The following is a 20013-nucleotide window of genomic DNA, read 5'->3' on the forward strand; positions in this document are numbered from 1 at the left end:
AAGTCTATTTCAATTAACTTATATCTGGATTTTTAAGCCAAGCTTTGCATTTCAGTGGAGGACATGTATTGTCCCTTATCTCAAGAATCAGTGATATGTATATATATATGTAAACAGAGCATGCCCCTCCGCAATGTGACCTTCATTTGCTGTGTCTGACTCAACACACTTGACAAGTTAGCGTACTCTGATACTGAGCCAAGTAGACAACAATAAACTTGATTTAGACTAGATGCACATTGACAAAGATTCAAAAGACTCAAAAAGGGAGTACCAACATGACACCAAACTTCAAAATAGAACTGTAAACAAAGTTTATCCAAGAGTTTTCTAAGGTTGTACAAATGTAATGTTAAAATCACTCAGAATAAACTCCTCATTCATGGATAGCTAACTACATTATACTACTGAGATATAAAAGATCGAGATATAGAAGAATAAAAACACAACAAATATGTAATTACACGTTTTGCAAGATTGTACGTGCGCTCAATGACACTAATGGGCGATTTGTGTATTCAAACACGCTCATGGCACGAGCTGTGAGCCAGTATCAAACCAGTATCAAGTTTGCAACAATGAATGATTTAAAGCTCACTCGTTATTTTCAAAATAAAGTACCTATTTTGAATTGATACGAGACATCAAGTATTAAACACATTGGAAGATATTTTCTCGCAAAATAATACAATCTATGGTAGGCCATATATTGTGCAAACAGAGTTTGCCGAAACACTATTCAGTATATGAGATGGAATGCTGCTTAGGAACTTTAATTGCTCCAAACACTAGCGTGCTGAATTTTATTTTGAAAGGAATAGGTCTTTCATTTTATCATGATGAACCTGCAGTATACACAGTAATCCAGCTGCCATCAGCGTCCCTACATCTAAGCCTGGGTACCGTTACCAACGGACAGTGGTAACGCTAGTATAGAATCTCTTTCCTTCCAGTTTACCAGAAAACCCGGGATACAGGGGGCAAAAATCATACGAAATACTCCAGGGCAGTCACATAGTATACGCCTCATTTGTCGACGTAAATGTGGGAATATAACGCTAACTGCTGATTGAAAAAAAACTAAAACACGTCGGGACACTTTATCTCTATCTCCACCATTTTGGTTGTCGGTGATGGAGCACATCCGGACGCCAAAGGTAACAACACTCGGCATTTCAACACCAGTGACTTAACCATAGCTCGTTCTGTCTTCCGTCTGTGTTTATTTAGCGTTACCGCTGTGCCCTTTCGTTTAGCGTGTTCTTCCACGCTAGGTCCTTCTTCCCCCTCTATCTCCATCCATCTTTCCATCTCGTCTGCATCTATGACGGTGTGCGGTATTAACTGGTTTTTGAATTAACTGGTTTTGGTACGCGTGCATGAGGCAGATGTGCCGTAGGAGTGGCCTCGAGTTGCCCCAGGACCCGTCTGACTAACTAGGAAATGCACATTTCCATCGCTTAGCCTCTCTGTCACGTTCTTGTTATGTAACGCTAATGTTTTAAAGACTAAACACGGATGACTTTGCTGTAAAATGTGATACCTGTTCGGGAGGCTGTAGTTGAGACGCCGAGGACACGGAGCGAGGACAAAGTAGGTGACTCTGCTGGTGCCTGTTCAATATAGGACTAACTTCAATAAATACTTGACAAAATGCTCTTGTTGTCAGTCTGATATTTATGTTATACGTCGTTATCTGACGTCAAGTCGATGTGAGACCAGTTTACTCTTAATACAGTGTGTAATGAAGCATGTAGCCTGTTGTTTACACCCAGCTCGCCCACCGCTGTCAGCTGGGAAACTGTGATCGACTCAGATTAAGTTGTGATACCACAACAAGACTTTGTGCTGTCTTCACATCTCTTATGTTTTATATTCGAGACTACGGATCAACATATATCCTCGTAACTATACTCTACCCTGTGCAGCACTCACTGTCCAGATTAAGCATGACTGTTACCTGTTGTTTTGTTACGATAAGGACACACATAACTACACACAGGAGTGAGCGTGTCTTTTGACACATGACGGGGGAGCAGCTTGCTCCAGCCTTCATTTAGGATTTCGACGGCATTAACGAAACGTTTTCCACCTTCATGACGAACATATCACTTGTTCACTGGCGATACAAAATTAAAAAATGGATTAAGATTAACGCCAAGAATCGAACCTGCGATCATCTGCGACCACAGGGCCTCCTAACTTGCATCCCAACTACCATTGAGCTATAGAGGAATATGGGTTGATTACAGTCAGTTTAAGTTTTAGATGAATAGATAAATCACTCATAGTGATCATCAGTAACTGCGTTTCCTATTGTCGCATCAACTTTAATGCACAAAGCGGCTGTTGCCTATGCAATCACGTATTTGAGTTAGGTGGGTCTATGATGTTAGAAGAAAAGGCAGTCGGTGTTAGAATATATTATATAAATATGAATGTCTTCCAAAGTTACTATATTACTTACTTAATTTGCTCAAAGTCAGTTTTTGTTATTGTAAAGTACATTGTAATGTAAATCGGGTTATCGGGTGAAATACCCTATAGCTCAATGGTAGTTCACAAGCGAACAGAACAGCAGGTGCACAAGTCGGCTGTTCGATTCTTTGAGAAATCCGTGTTTATATTATTTTTGTATTGTCGGTTTAGATATTTTTTTATCACCAGTGAACAAGTGATATGTTAGTCATGAAGGTGGAAAACGTTTCGTTTATGCCGTCGAAATCCTAAATGAAGGCTGGAGCAAGCTGCTCGTCATGTGTCAAAAGACACGCTCACTCCTGTGTGTAGTTATGTGTGTCCTTATCGTAACAAAACAACAGGTAACAGTCATGTTTAATCTGGACAGTGAGTGCTGCACAGGGTAGAGTATAGTTACGAGGATATATGTTGATCCGTAGTCTCGAATATAAAACATAAGAGATGTGAAGACAGCACAAAGTCTTGTTGTGGTATCACAACTTAATCTGAGTCGATCACAGTTTCCCAGTTGACAGCGGTGGGCGAGCTGGGTGTAAACAACGGGCTACATGCTTCATTACACACTGTATGAAGAGTAAACTGGTCTCACATCGACTTGACGTCAGATAACGACGTATAACATAAATATCAGACTGACAACAAGAGCATTTTGTCAAGTATTTATTGAAGTTAGTCGTATATTGAACAGGCACCAGCAGAGTCACCTACTTTGTCCTCGCTCCGTGTCCTCGGCGTCTCAACTACAGCCTCCCGAACAGGTATCACATTTTACAGCAAAGTCATCCGTGTTTAGTCTTTAAGACATTAGCGTTACATAAAAAGAACGTGACAGAGAGGCTAAGCGATGGAAATGTGCATTTCCTAGTTAGTCGAGACGGGTCCTGAGAGAGAGAGGGCGAGTGCAATCACTGGCACCGACAACTCACTGGCACCTCACTGGCACCTCACTGGCACCTCAGTGGCACCTCACTGGCAACTCACTGGCAACTCACTGGCACCTCACTGGCACCTCACTGGCAAGTCTGTGGCAAGTGCCACAGACTTGCATAGATAATGTATTTTTTTAGACTTACTTAAAATATGCAATACGATATTGCTGTACAATACTGCTGTACTATATTGAATATTGTTTTGCTACTACTACGTTTCACTTCGTAATATATAACACTTATATACCATGATATGTATAATGTACCCGCCTTTCTTTAATAATAAAAATATATAATTATTTTTTACCATGTCATACTGTTATACCTCCATGAAATTCTCCTTTGAGGAGATGCCACTGTTAGTCTAAAGTTTAAGCACTGGCACTCAGTGACACTTGCCGGCACTTGCCATCAGTTGCCAGCAGTTGCCAGCAGTTGCCAGCAGATGCCACTACTAGTCAAAAAGTGCCACTACTAGTTAAAAAGTGCCACTACTAGTCAAAAGTGCCAGCAGACGGAGGGTCGGCGGTGACGAGTCTGACGATTTAGTGACAAGCTTCACTGAAGTGCCCGGACAGCGGAAGAAATCACTTTCATGATCACAGAATGGAGGAGCTGCGGTTTAGCTAGATAGATAGATAGATAGATAGATAGCTAAAATAGCTAGATACACAGATGGATATATATATATATATATAGTGTCTTTTTGTAGACACTTACTTACAATATGCGATAGTGCTGTACATTACTGCTGTACTATATTTAATATTGTTTTGCTTCTACTACGTTTCACTTCGTAATATATTGTAGCGACCCTGTGAAGTGGCTGTCAATCAAAGTGTGGCACCGTGCATGCTGGTCGAGGGGGCGTGCCTGTGATTGGCGGAGTAGAGGGAGGCGGGGTTAACCTGTCGGAAAACGGAGTTACGGGTGGTTGACGGGAACCGTTGTTGTTGACTTTCGACCTGCTAAGCTGAGAGGAACACGCTGTATGTGTTGGTGGATGCCCAATAAAGGGAGGATTAATAACGTCGTCCGTCTCCGTGTCATCAGTGCCATAACGTCCGAGACGTTACAATATCATGGTATATAAGTGTAATAGATTACGGTGAAACGTAGTAGTAGCAAAACAATATTAAATATAGTACAGCAGTAATGTACAGCACTATCTTATTGCATATTGTCAGTAGTGTCTACAAAGACACTAATTAATATATATATATATATTAATTAGTGTCTTTATATATATATATACACACATCCATCTGTGTATCTAGCTATTTTAGCTATCTATCTATCTAGCTAAACCGCAGCTCCTCCATTCTGTGATCATGAAAGTGATTTCTTCCGCTGTCCGGGCACTTCAGTGAAGCTTGTCACTAAATCGCAGACTCGTCACTGCGGCCGACCTCCGTCTGCTGGCACTTTTTGACTAGTAGTGGCACTTTACTAGTAGTGGCACTTTTTAACTAGTAGTGGCACTTTTTGACTAGTAGTGGCATCTGCTGGCAACTGCTGGCAACTGCTGGCAAGTGCCGGCAAGTGTCACTGAGTGCCAGTGCTTAAACTTTAGACTAACAGTGGCATCTCCTCAAAGGAGAATTTCATGGAGGTATAACAGTATGACATGGTAAAAAAAAAAGTTATATATTTATTATTATTAAAGAAAGGCGGGTACATTATACATATCATGGTATATAAGTGTTATATATTACGAAGTGAAACGTAGTAGTAGCAAAACAATATTCAATATAGTACAGCAGTATTGTACAGCAATATCGTATTGCATATTTTAAGTAAGTCTAAAAAAATACATTATCTATGCAAGTCTGTGGCACTTGCCACAGACTTGCCAGTGAGGTGCCAGTGAGGTGCCAGTGAGGTGCCAGTGAGTTGTCGCTGAGTACTGGCACCGAGCGGCACTTGCCACAGACTTGCCACTGAGGTGCCACTGAGTGCCAGCGTCGCTAGGGGGATCTCGCCCCTACTGTCCTGAGAGGCAACTCGAGGCCACTCCTACGGCACATCTGCCTCATGCACGCGTACCAAAACCAGTTAATTCAAAAACCAGTTAATTCAAAAACCAGTTAATACCGCACAACGGACACCATGCTAGCAGTAGGTTACATTGGAAAACACAGTGTGTCCAGACAGTGTCACCTTGTTTGATTTCCCTTTGCGAATCCTAAATTCCATTGAATCCCTAACGCAACTAGCTCTAGCAAATGGCTATAATGATGTTCATGGTGCTACTGTTGCCAACGTTTTTCTTATTACTTATGGAATATGAATGTGTAATTATATTCTGCCTTACCTGATCAGCGATTACAGTAACACATTCTCACAACTGGTGTAAACTCTTACTGAATGACCTTGATTCAGACAGTTTAATTTGAGCTCATTGAAATCTGTTGAATCATGTTAGCAGTTACTACAATTAGATAATGCTTGTTGTGTTCACGTGTGTGTGCGCGTGAGTGTGTGTGCGTGTGTGTGTGTGTGTCTTGGTGAGTGAATAGACATATTTTCTAACTCTGTCATATTTAATCCGTGTAAATTTCCATCTAAAAAAATGTGTGCCTCTTGTAGGTGGAAAATGTGCGTCTCCTCGACCGGTCGTCAGGACAGAGAAAGGCCAGCACCGGGACTCTCTACCTTTCTGCCACACACACCATCTTTGTAGAAAACAACCCTGACACACGCAAGGAGACATGGGTAAGCTGAAAGCAGGAAGCTGCACCTGTCACGAGTGCTACCGTAATAAATAAATATATGAAATGATCAGTGACACACCCTTGCAACTAAAATATGTTATTCTACAGCTCCTCCTCTTCTGTATTATTACAGTTTTTCACAATTGTTAACACACGTTTTTCAAAACAATAACGGCTTTCTCAAAACTGCACACAGAAAACTGAAAACCTCACACACAAAATGCTAAATCTGACACTCCCTTTGCAAGATGACTCTTTGCCATCAAATCTCTTAACTGTTCACAAAATGGAACTCGTTTTTTCATTTGGTACACACAGCCATTTTTTCAAAAGACACACACATACATTCATTGAGTACACACAACTAAGCATTTGATGCACACTACCAAGCATTTACAGCACACAGAAGGGCAAAATTGAAAACACAATCATCGAAATGGAACACACCATATGAATGACAATGACTCTGGAGAATGAGCCATTTCTCCTTTTGTAAAATGTCTCAGTGTAGGCCTACTTTTTTCATAGTCAAACTTAAAACAGCACACAAATATGCAGCAAAAAAAAGTTTATTCTGGTACACAGAGACAACAGTACAGTACTGTAAACCGGCCTGCTCAACCCCCCCTCCCAATTCACAGAACACAGAAATTCCAGTAATTAGGCATCACGCCTCAGGTTCCTGTCTGGCCAGAGGGCCTCATCTACATCGCAGGCAATGTTATCCCTGTCCAAGCAGCGTTGGAAGAATCGCCTCGAGTGACGCATGAAGCCCTGACAGGCCTCGACAGTCACGTCGCCGCAAGCCTCCTCCATGCGGCCTGGAGCATTGGGACCTGGTCCTGTGGGTTCCGTTCGTATACCTTCTACCTCCAAGCTGAAAAGAATTCCTCAATAGAATTCAGGAAGGGTGAATAAGGTGTAAGGTACAGAACGGAAAAATGTGGGTGGTCCTGGAACCACTCGCGCACTTGAGCAGCCCGGTGGAAACTCACATTGTCCCAGATGACAACATGATCGACCCGCTGTTGGTCATCTATTTGGCCAGGTGGTACCAGCAGGTCATGCAGGCCATCTAGGAAGACGAGGAGACGGGCGGTGTTATAGGCCCCTAGGTGGGCATGACGGTGCAAGATCCCATGTTGATTCATCGCAGCACACATCGTGATGTTCCCACCACGCTGGCCGGGGACCTCAACAATGGCCCGCTGGCCAATGACATTTCTGCCCCTTCGCCTCCTCTTTACCAGGTTGAAACCCACCTCATCAATAAAGATGTACTGGTAAAGTACATTTGCTGTGTCGTGTTCCTGGATCCGCTGACACACAGAGCATGAGAATGCAAGTTACAGTATGGACACAGAGAGGTCAACACAGTGGGCTACAGTGAGACACTGTAGAGAAGGCACAATATTGAATTACAGGTACATGCATGTGTCTGTGCTGAATGTATGCTTACAAGCACAAACTCTCGCCGTAACTCCTTGATACGGTCTGTGTTCCGTTCAAATGGGACCCTGTACACTTGTTTCATCCTCATAGTATTCCTATGAAGGATGCGGTCTAATGTGGATAGGCTGACAGTCTGGACATTTCTAAATATAGCACGGTCAGCCAGGATCCTAGCTTTTAATGCTGCAGTCCTGATTGCAAATTGCTCAACAGACCTGAATGTTTAGAGATTTGACTATTTGTGTGTTGTAGGTTGATGCTTTGAGATTTTACTTGAGAAGTGTGTGCAACAACTGAACATTGTGTGTTGTGTTTTGACAACAAGGTGATGTGTAATTGACATCAGAGTGTAAACAAAGAAAATCAGAGTCTAATGCAGATAAGGCAGTGTGAAGTAGTGCCAAATTGGGTCGAACGATTGGTACATGAAGAGAAGGTTGTGCAAATGGTGCCAAATTTTCGCTTTTTGGGTGTTAACAACTGTGAAAAACTGTAAGGTAGAATTGTTCTGATGACAGGGCTCTAGGAAGCTAGCCGTTGATGAGCTTCAGTACGATTTGAATTAAGCAGGCTAAAATCTTCATCTTGCATGTTTATATGTGTTAAAGAATTATGTAAGTGCTGAGTTTCTAGAAACGGAAAGGAAAGATTCAATTCAGTTTTTTCAATTCAGTTTATTTGTATAGCCCATTTTCACAAATTACAAATTTGTCTCAGAGTGCTTTACAATCTGTACATATAGACATCCCTGTCCCAAAACCTCACATCAGATCAGGAAAAACTCCCAAACAACCCTTCAAGCGGAAAAAAACCTAAGAAACCTTCAGGAGGGCAACAGAGGAGGATCCCTCTCCAGGATGGACAGGTGTAACAGATGTAATGTGTACAGAATGAATCATTATACAAAAATTAAAACACAGTAACAAGTAACACAATCAATGAATATGACAGTGTATGAATAGTTGGTAGTAGGCATATTCCACGATCCAGACCTCCACGATCCATCAGGCAGATGGAGGTAGAGAAGAGGAGTGGGCGGAGTCTCAGCAGGGCCATGGCATAGTTGGTAGTCGGAATACTCCACGATCCAGACCTCGATGATCCATCAGGCAGATAGGATCTATGACGTCTCATAGAGTCCACCTTCAGCCTCCCGGACTGAAGGTGGAAGCTGGTTCCATAAAAGAGGAGCTTGATAACTGAAGGCTCTGGCTCCCATCCTACTTTTTAAGACTCTGGGAACTACAAGTAGCCCCACATTTAGTGAGCGCAGCTCTCTAGTAGGGCAATATGGTACTACAAGCTCCTTAAGATATGATGGAGCATCACCAATCAAGGCTTTGTAAGTTAAGAGACGCATTTTAAAAGTGATTCTTGATTTTACAGGGAGCCAGTGCAGAGCAGCTAATGCAGGAGTGATGTGATCTCTTTTCTTAGTTTTAGTGAGTACACGAGCTGCAGCATTCTGGATCAACTGGAGGGACCTAAGAGACTTAGAAGATGCCCTCCTTTCCCATTTTAAATCTTCTGCAGAAGGTGGTGGATGATACTGTTCTGGCTTCCTGGACCTGACGAGGTAAAACCGGCATCCAGGGGTGTCAGTTCACACCAACAGGCAGCAACAGTGTCATCCAGATTAGCAGAAACAAAGAAGACAGATTCCAATTAGCTTCAATGACTAATGCTTCTTCTTCTCCAAAACAGCTTCCCTTCCTGTGAAGAAAACCCATATTACTATCTGAGTAATATAGCTCACAAAACAGCTTGTGTTAAAGCTTGTTGTTATTTTTATAGTGCTGACTGATATCACTAACTTATATTTCCATTAGTTATTTACAAAATGACCTAATATAGAACATATTGTGCACCTCTTTATGTTGGATAATTGTACAGATGTGTGTCCATATGTGTTTCAGGTGTTGCACAGTATGGTGAGCAGTTTGGAGAGGCCACCCACTAGCCCTGCAGGAAGTCAGCTGATCCTGCGTTGTAAGGACTTCCTGGTCTTCCAAATCCTCATTCCGCAGGAGAGAGATTGTTTGGACATCCACACCTCCTTGGTCAGATTGTCACGGCCAGGTGTGTGCATGTATTTATGTATGCAAGTGGTTAAATGAGTGATTTCATGCACAGAAATACTTGTCATGACGGGTGTGTTAGTGTACTGCTTTGACAGTATGTTAGGTTACTGATTTAACATGATTTTTTGCTTCTCCCCTCAGAAAAGTACAGTGAGCTGTTCTGCATGTCCTTTAATCCCAATGTGAACAAAGTAGAGAGAGAGGAGTCCTGGAACTTCATAGACATCATGGCCGACTTCAAGAGGATGGGAGTTCCTAATAACTTGTGGGTTGCTACAGCGGCCAACAACGAATACAGGGTCAGTGAGTCTTATTTGTTACTTTTGCGTAACGTGTAGGAATTAGTGTTAGGTATAAACAAAACAGATGATTTACAGTGATCAAATAACAAGTATTTTCGTTTTGTGTGTGTGTGTTTCAATCAGATTAAAATTGTAAAGAGGAAAAATAAATAAATAAAAAGAACAAAGGCAAAACAGAATACATTTTTTTAAATAATAATGAGTAATGAAACACCCACCCACAGACCCACCCCACCCATGGACTTCATATTCTTTCACAGTTTGCGTAGTACTGTCACGCCCGACGTCACGGGTAGCGAGATGCAGGAGCTCATGCGCAGAGAAACAGGCAGGGCTCAACGTGAATAACAAAAGGCGCTCTTTAGTGAGGCAAAAGTTATTTTTTTGAAACAACAAAGTCCAAAAATGGGCAGGCAGAAAATCAGGGTTCAGTAGTGTTGTTACGAGATGTGCCGACGCTTCGAAGCGTGTGTCGAGTCATGGAGGGGGCGTTTCCTCAAAGCGCGTTTCGAGGCTTGCTTCATTTAGGGGAGGAGCCAAAAATGATGACGTCCGACGCCTCGCTGCCCGGCTGTACCACGTGACTGCTTCGGGAAGTGGTTCAGATATTGCCGGGAGGTTTGACAGCAATATAAACCCCTCAGGCTCCATTCAAAATGTGGGTTGTTGGCAGTGGCGTCTCTAGGCTAAAAAACCCGGGGCTAAAGCCCCGGATGTTTTTTAATTAGCCCCGAATGTTAATTTCAACAACAACAAAAAACAAAAAAATGATTTAGCACACAAGTGGTTAACACTTCCAGGTCGCACGTGACGTCATTCACCCAAAACAGCGGAGTCAGACTGGCAGCAGGCGCACGTAACAGCAAGCTTCTGTCTGAGAGTGTTTCTATTTCTATGTCTACACATTTCGCTGCTTCACTCTTCTGGGCTACCGCTCCCATAACGCGCATCTCTCTGCCGTGATACGCGCCGACACATCCGCGCACACAGGTGAGCACACTCTCGCTCGAAAAACTCACTAGCACCCCCCCCAACCCCCACGTCGACAACGCTCGCACTGGCTAAGCCCCGGATGTATCCAAATCCTAGAGACGCGCCTGGTTGTTGGTTGAGAGTTTGGAGAGTTTAGAGAGAGAGATAGTTTGGAGAGTTAGGAGAGTGAGGAGAGAAGGATAGGTGATAAGATGGAACTGTTGAGAAACTGTTATTTCTGAATAAAAATGAATAAAATGTCCCCTGTCCTGTACATCACTGTCCAAGTTACACAAGCATATTCAGTCCCCTCTTCCTAGTTACACACACACACGTTCACTGTCCTCTGCCTGCTTAAGCCCATGCCATTTTCCTAAAGTGACAGAATAACATTATTACACAACCTGCCATATCATATGATACTACCATTTTGGGAACATTAACACACACAGAATACATTCAAAAAAATATTTTATTATGCACATACGTGATGATTTATGGACAGAAATGATTTGGTCAGACATTTTTGTAATTCATAGTCATTCCCAACAGCCATAACAGACACACAAATTCAATGCATCACATTATGTGGTTCAGATTCAGCTGCCTATGATTATACACTTAGCCAGTCAGTGGTTTCGTGAGCACATGAAGCTTCGAGAAATGAACCCTTTCTCGAACCAATTGGCTGAAGTGGTTCGATGCCTCATGAGGCTTCATCTCACCATCACTAGGGTTCAGGGCAGACAGACAGGGTCGAAACAGGCAGAATCAGGAATATGTACACAAGACAGAACGACGGAAGAAAGACAACAATCCAGCAACAGACAAAGGGAAAGGGTGGCACAATATATAGGGGGGAAAACAGATGTACGACCTGGAAACAGGTGTACGACATGAGACAGTAACGAGACGAGAGTGGCTAAGGGCAGGTGCAGGGAATGACACAAATCAAGGACAGGAGACAGAGAAGACACCGAGTAGACACAGTAAATACAGAACAGGACCTTACAAGTACACTATTGTAAAACTAAATTTAAGTATTTAGGTTTAGTTACAGTTAGTCAGACAGATAAGGACAGAGGACCAGATACATGCCTACAAATTAAAATATGTGTCTCATTAAGTAGGCAACACTGGCAGATTAAAAAGATATGACATGAAAGGTCACCATTTCTTGGTAAAGTTGTCATTACAGCCTCTAAGTGCATATTCCATTTTTTCAAGACTCAAGAAAAACATCCCATTTAATCCAGGCAGACTGGGAAGGTGAACTTTGAGATTTCCAAGCAAGAAGTATTCTACGACGTGACAGAAGAGTGGCAATAATATCCATGTCTTTAATACTATATAGGATGGGTTTAGCTGGGATTCCAAAGATTGCTAGTAGGGGGCACGGTTTTACCTCGATCCCCAAAACTATAGTTAGAATATTAAAAACATAGCACCAGAAATGACCAAGTTTAGGACACGCCCAAAACATATGTAATAAATCTGCTTGAGGATAATCGCAACGGTTACATCCTGCGTCACGGTCTGGGAATATTTTAGCTAGTCTGCTGTTACTCAAGTGCATCCTATGGACCACTTTGAACTGAATAAGACCAAGTCTGGCACAGGACGTACTGTAGATGTGTTCACCCTCTTCTGTGCTCCTTCCCACTCTGTCAGGTTCATATTCAACTCACTTTCCCATTTGGTTTTGATTGTAGAAAAGGTATTCGTTGTAGTTGTGATCTGGTTGTAAACTTTAGAGATCCACCCCTTCTGAGTTGGATGCGTTTCCAGTATGCGTTCCCAAAGTGTTTTGCATTGGAGCTCAGGGTATGATGGGAAGAGTGTTAGTGTGCTTTTATTTTGAAGGTAATTTTTTGCGTTTTTCGCCTCGCGTCATTCACACGCCGGCCAGAAATGACACGTTAATCACATCCAGCAAAAAAAAAATCCAATTCTTCCATTATGAATTCCTCCATTATGAATTCCTCCATGAGTGGTACACTTGGGTTGAAGTGAGTGCTACTTCATGTTTTTCAATATTTACCTAATCAGAGGAAAAGTTAATGTCTTAATTACACTTCGTTTAATTTATTTTGAGTTTGTGGATAAAAGCTGCTCCGCAAGACCCTGACTAGTGCAGCGTTGGTTGTAATATATTCAGTGAGTAAGCCATAAAGTTACATCTTTTTAGGCTTTTTAAACTACTTCTCACTAGACTTTTCTATTTTATGTGTGTGCATGAAAGCACTGTTATTGAATAGTTATGTATGTTTTGTCCTTAAGATGCACTTTTTGTGTTATTATTTACTATCTCAGGTTCAAACTGCACCATCTTTTCATTAAATCTATTTAAGAACCACTGCCCCAGACCACATCTGTCACACATGTTCTTAGCAGCTCACAATTATTATGTGAGCTGCTAGTAATAGTTATTGTCCTTCTCAACTGTAACAAAACAGCTTTGAAAAAAAGTTAATTAATAACGTGCATTTGATCTTTGATACAGTAATGTGGGTTATAATAAATATAATTAAATGGATATATTTTATAATATTAGAGAAATTTGCATATATATTTTTACATTTATATAAATGCATGTACAATATGTTTACACTCAAATAAACAGTAATCAAATGCAAAGACAGTTATTTAAAAATATGCTCGGGACTCGGGAGTATTTACAATTATACATTATATACATAAATAGTGTTACAGTTCAACCAGCCCTTTGAGGGCAGCCATGATGCTGATGTGGCCCACGGTGAAAATGAGTTTGACACCCCTGGTGTAAGAGATTAAAAATATTTCATAAAACACGATGGAGTTGAAGTGAATTTGTGCATTTTTCATACTAATATATTCCGTTGATGGTTCTTTTGTTATTTGAAGTGAATTTGCCTTGTATCCAGAGTATTCAGGTCATTCACAAGGTCATAGATAAGATAGTATGAGCCTTCCTGACTGCTTATCAGCAGCTATCTACGTTCTCTAACATGAAGGCGATACAATAGCCCTCTCAGAGTGAGACCATGGAGTAACTTATAAACACACGCTTACAGCTGGACCACCGCACAGCCCTATAAACGCCAAAGTCTGTCCCTGACTTAGTGAGTAACACCATTGGTCGGTGGAGAGTTAGCGCAGCTCCAAAAATTAAACAGGTGCCCTGGTAGGTAAAGAGCAAAGTGATTTAGTTAACGCGACTATATGCCCGTGTGGATAACATCTTGACTGATAGAATAATGTAATTTATGTGATTTCTTAGGTGCAATTAGGCTGTAGGGTTAAAAAAAACAAGTTATTACTTTCACAAAAAAATCCCTATATTGCTGTTTGTATACCTTGAAAGACACAGGAGGACAGCATACCTCAAGGAGGGACAGATAAGCAGAAAAGGAGGGAATTTTGGTTAGGTTGTCCTAAACTTTAAAATGGTTACGTTTTTAAACAATGTCTGCATTCTTTTTAGCACAGTGCAGACCTTTGTCTCAATCGTAGCTTAACCATGTCCTTTGTTATGCTCCTTCAGTACAAATATTACTGGGACCACAACAGAAAATTGCACAAGCATTCAATGACCTAGAATTCACATTATAGACACACTGACTTCCCGTGTACCAATTTGACTGTAGTTTATTAGATTATATTCACGATGCTGCTGTACTGCATATAGAGTGCACATTAGCAATACTTGGTTTAATATGACCTTTTAAAAAAAAGTTTAATTAGTTTAAAAATAAACTAAAAAAAGTGTTTCAAATGCTGGTAATTGTATTAACGGTAGAGTGAAAATAAACATGAAGCAGAAGAGTGACTATTCAGACAATGTATAGTAAGGACTTCATTAATTATTAATTTTGGCAATATTTTGTTATTGTCAACGAATGCCATGGAAAGATCGAAATTAACAATACATTGATCTTACAAACACTGCGTGACATGTTTCTATTCAGCTTTATCTTTATCCATACATTATATTTGACTGCCATCTGCATTATCTCTTAACATACAGAGACATAGTTTAGAAATAACAGTTTCTGATGTGTATCACACGTATCGGTGTTTGTCCTCTTTCAGGTTTGTGATACATACCCATCACAGCTGTTTGTTCCAAAGTTGGCCACATCCGCGATCTTTGTGGGCAGCTCAAGATTCAGGAGTCGAGGGCGATTCCCTGCTCTGTCCTACTTCCACCAGGACACACTGGTCAGTGTGATGCATACACACATACATACACACACACACACACACACACACACACACACACACACAGGAAGAATCATGTGTGTGTATCTTTTGGAAGATTAAACTGTTAAGTTACCCTTTAAGTAAGAGTTGACTTGTAGTTTATAGGTTGGTTGCCATGGCGCCGCACGAGCGGCTGCCTTTCACAGCAGCTCCCACGCACTTCAAGATTTTCTTATATTATTTTATTTTGTGTTACTCTGTTGCTACTTGTTTTTCTCCCCTATTGATTATCGTAGTAATCAGTGGACTATGATAGCTAGACACGTCAAGCTCGTCATGGTCTGTCTGCTGTTTTTATCTATTTTCACCACCGTTTCTGTGGACCCAGCACGCAGCCATGGAGACCATGTTGTTTACTCAAGGGACCAACTGGTGGCTTTTCGGGACACTGCTGCCCGAGGTGCGACCTGATGTTCCCCGTGAGCTGCGGAGAAGGAAACGGGGATGCCGTGCGGGGGTGAAACGTCGGGCCAGGAAAAGACGTTTTAAACCTGTCCTGAGGTCTCTCGTCAATAAGATGGACGAGCTGGCGGCAGTGACCCGCCATCAGAGCGAGTACCGGGAGTGTAGCCTCATGGTGTTCACGGAGACTTGGCTCACGAAGTTCACTCCGGACACGCACGCTTCACTCGACCGGTTCCACATCATACGGGCGGACAGGACAACAGAGAGTGGTAAGAGGAAGAGAGGAGGCCTGTAACTCTGGGCACATCACTGTTAAGGAGCAGACCTGCACAACGGACATTGGCATGTGGCCGAACTATCTACCAAGGGAATTCTAGCATCTAGCTGCGTATGTCCCGCCCTCTGCTAACGCTGAAGCGGCCTGTGACGTCATCCACTCGGCGACAAGCAGGCTGTTGACACAACACCCCAATACCCTCCTCCTTCTCTCTGGGGACTTCAATCATGCCCCTCCGTCCTCCACTCTGCCCACCTTCACCCAGTATGTCACATGCCACACCAAAGACAATAAGACACTGGTTCTCCCGTATGCCAACACCAAGGAGGCATATTCATCAACACCTCTCTTTCCCCATGGCAGATCTGACCACCCTTGAATAGAAGCAGCCAGCTGTGACCCGCACAGTTAGACGATGGTCTGAGTGAGCCGAGGAGGCTCTGAGGGACTGTTTTGAGTCTGTGTGGGAGGTATTCAGTGACGCCCATGGGGAGGACATTGACGGTCTCACTGACTGCATCACAGACTATATCAACTTCTGTGTTGAGAACACCGTACCCACCAGGACTGTAAGGTGCTTCTCAAATGGCAAACCCTGGGTCTCTCCGGAGATGAAGGCCCCCCTCAAGGAGAAGAAGAGGGTCTTTAGGATGGGTAACAAGGAGAATTTGAGAACTGTTCAGAGGAAGCTGAGAATGAAGATCAGGGAGGGGAAAGATATCTACAGGAAGAGGATGGAGGACCAGTTGCAGCAGAGTGACATCAATGGGGTCTGGAAGGGCCTCAAGGAAATGTCAAGGGGCCCAACCAACAGCCTGTGCGGGACCAACAGTGGGTGAATGGGCTGAACTTATTCTTCAACACATTTGACCAGCCATACCCCCCTCCCCCACACTCGGTCCACTCAGACCCGCAATCCCTCCCTGCTGCTGCAACCCCCATCATCTGCACCCCTTGTGGATTACTCCCCCTCCTCAACTTTCGCCCCAACACACCTCTCGTACTCTCTACAACCAGCAACCCACCCCCACTCCAACATCTCACAGTACCCCACCTCTCAGAGTGTCCCTTATCCAGGTGAGGAAGGAACTGAGGAAGATCAAGATGAGGAAGGCCACGGGTCCAGACGGCATCAGTTTAAGGCTCCTCAAATCCTGCGCAGACCAGCTGTGCGGGATAGTGGAGCACATCTTGAACTTGAGCTTGAGGCTGGGGAAAGTGCCACAGCTATGGAAGACCTCCTGCGTGGTACCAGTACCAAAGACCCCGCGGCCCAAGGACCTCAACAACTTCAGGCCGTTGGCATTAACATCCCACCTGATGAAGACCCTGGAGAGGTTGGTCCTTGTCCATCTTCGCCCCCTGGTGAGCTCATCCCTGGACCCACTTCAGTTTTCCTATCAACCTGGCATCGGGGTGGATGACGCCACCATCTTCCTGCTGCAGCGATGCCTCTCTCACCTGGAAAAGGCTGAAAGCACTGTGAGAGTCATGTTCTTCGACTTCTCCAGTGTCTTCACCACCAACCAGTCTTTGCTTCTGAGGGACAAGCTGGTGCAGAGCGGGGTGGACCACCACCTCACTGCATGGATCCTAGACTACCTCACCAACCATCCACAGTATGTGAGGATATGGGGGTGTGAGTCAGACAGGGTCTCCTGCAGCACAGGGGCCCCACAAGGAACTGTTCTGGCTCCATTCCTCTTCACCATCTACACCTCGGACTTCAAGCACAACTCTGACAACGTCAACCTGCAAAAGTTCTCTAACGACTGCAATTGTCGGCCTCATCTCTGCCGACGATGACAGGGAGTACAGAGAACTGAACCAGGACTTTTTAAAAAGGGACAGAGAAGACACTTTCTGCTGAGGAGACTGAGGTCCTTTGGAGTACAGAGAGTACTCCTGAAGACCTTCTTTGACTCTGTGGTGGCATCAGCCATTTTTAATGGAGTGGTCTTCTTGAGCAGCAGCATGGCAGCGGCTGACAAGAAGAGGCTGAACGAGCTGATAAAGAAGGCCAGCAGCGTGCTGGGGTGTCCTCTGGATACTGTGGAGGTGGTGGGGCACAGGAGGATGATGGCAAAGCTCTCATCCCTAATGAACCACACCTCCCACCCCATGCAGCACACTCTCGCAGCTCTGCACAGCTCCTTCAGCCACCGGCTGATTCATCCCCGGTGTCTGAAGGACAGGAACCACAAGTCCTTCCTTCCCGCTGCTGTCAGGCTGCACAACACACTGCAGTAGATCGCTGGAGATCCTGGCAAACTCAGCATTTTATTTTTCCTCTGTATATTTTGTATTTTTTTAGTATTAGTATTTTGTATTTTGTATTGTTATTGTGTTTTGTGTTTTATATTTATTTTCTATTAATGCGCTGATGTGCACCGCTGCTTTAATTTTGAAATGTCCCCACTGTGGGACTAATAAAGGAATATCTAATCTATTATCCAGATCAGGGGTCCCCAAACTTTTTCCTGAGAGGGCCACATAACGTGGGGGGGGGGGTGTGCTAGTGAGAAGTGAGAGTGTGCTCACCTGTGCGCGCGCATCACGGCTGAGTGGTGCGCGTGCAGACAGCATTTAACGGAGCAGCGCGTGCGCTCTCATCGCTCTTTTAATGAAGTATCGATACTAAAAATATGCTAAATCACATCGTTTTTAAACGTACGGGTACTTTGTTAGTATCGCTACACCGTGCAGCGTGACAGCAGCAGATGTAGCGGACTAACATTCAAGCTAACCTAACTTCCCAAACGCTGTGGACATCTGAACGCTGATTGGCCGAGACGCGACACGTCCCATCAAAGATGTTCTATTGAGAAGAGCACCACTTCACATTTTCTCCGCGTCTCACTGCAATCTCAACGGCAGCGGGCAGGGTGAAAAAAAAAAAAAATCGGAACGCGTCTCTGGTATTGTTCAGGGGGCCGGTCCAAATGTGGAGGCGGGCCGGATTCGGCCCGCGGGCCGTAGTTTGGGGACCACTGATCCAGATCATCAAAATGTTGATAAATTGGAATTAACATGCACTTTTTTCTACTTTGAACCTTTCTTCTCATGCAAATGGAAATATCTGTAATCGTAAAATGTTTAATGTGATAAAGAAATTTGATAATTAATTTTCATCCAGGCAGCAGTGTGTCGGTGTAGTCAGCCACTGTCCGGCTTCAGTGGACGCTGTCAGGAGGATGAGATGATGCTGCAGGTTGTGATGAAGTCCAACCCTGGCAGTGACCACATCTATGTGGTGGACACCAGGCCAAAGGTATCTTCTCCCCCCACACTCCAAGTCTTATAAGTTAATAATATAAATATACTGGAGAGCTATTTTTATATATATATATATATATATACATATATATATATATATATTATGAGCGAATATTCACATACAGTACTTTTTGGGTGTGTGTTTGTTGTGTGTCCAGCTGAATGCCATGGCCAATCGAGCAGCAGGTAAAGGCTATGAGAACGAGGACCACTACACCAACATCAAGCTACAGTTCATCGGCATTGAAAACATCCACGTTATGAGAAGTAGCCAGCAGAAAGTCATTGACGGTGTGTGCGAGTGTCCAGAACAAATTATATAAAGATGCAGAGTGAGAATAAAATGGGAAACAGTTGTTTTGAAGTTATCACACAGATCTGCTATTACTATATACAATAGAGTTTCTCTGATAGCATCTCTCCCCATTTCCCTGTGTGTCTCTCTATCTCCCTTCCATCCAGTGGGTGAGATGAGATCTCCGTCTATGACTGACTTTCTGTATGGTCTGGAGAACTCTGGTTGGCTCAAACATATTAAAGCCATACTGGATGCGGGGCTCTTCATAGCCAGGGTGCGTACACAGACATACATACACAAGCAGACACACTCCCACAACAACCACAAACATTTCTATAACCTGTGTAAAAACGTATAAAGCCCAAGTGTAAATACAACAAAGAACCAATGATGATCTTTTCTAGCTCTGGTCAAGAACAGCTAGAATTCCATAATAGCATGATGATTCATTTGAATCATCATGCTATTATGGAAATAGTTACAACATAATCAAATTATCTTGAGGCAGCACACATTTCACGAAACTAAAAGATGGGGAGCAAGCATGATTAGGTGTTTACTGTATTTTTAAGATACAATAT

The 20013-nt window shown here is 43.2% G+C and overlaps 1 protein-coding gene across 3 annotated transcripts; it reads left to right on the forward strand.

Moving 5' to 3' along the window:
- The first annotated feature begins 895 nt into the window (after nt 1-895).
- On the forward strand, nt 896-19973 carry LOC130190584 (myotubularin-related protein 7-like). 3 transcript variants are annotated; one of them, XM_056410076.1, is made up of 8 exons: nt 896-1157; nt 6000-6125; nt 9493-9655; nt 9799-9956; nt 15006-15134; nt 18995-19129; nt 19293-19425; nt 19597-19972. In XM_056410076.1, the coding sequence occupies exons 1-8, from the start codon at nt 1134-1136 to the stop codon at nt 19788-19790; spliced, it is 1062 nt and encodes a 353-aa protein (XP_056266051.1). In that variant the 5' UTR covers nt 896-1133; the 3' UTR covers nt 19791-19972. The 3 variants fall into 3 exon arrangements, with proteins under 3 accessions (XP_056266051.1, XP_056266053.1, XP_056266052.1); XM_056410078.1 differs by having other exon boundaries at nt 19293-19466; nt 19597-19660; XM_056410077.1 differs by lacking the exon at nt 896-1157 and adding an exon at nt 5390-5528 and having other exon boundaries at nt 19597-19973.
- Nucleotides 19974-20013: the final 40 nt, after the last annotated feature.

This window comes from Pseudoliparis swirei, chromosome 24, assembly GCF_029220125.1.
Source record: "Pseudoliparis swirei isolate HS2019 ecotype Mariana Trench chromosome 24, NWPU_hadal_v1, whole genome shotgun sequence".
NCBI lineage: Eukaryota > Metazoa > Chordata > Actinopteri > Perciformes > Liparidae > Pseudoliparis > Pseudoliparis swirei.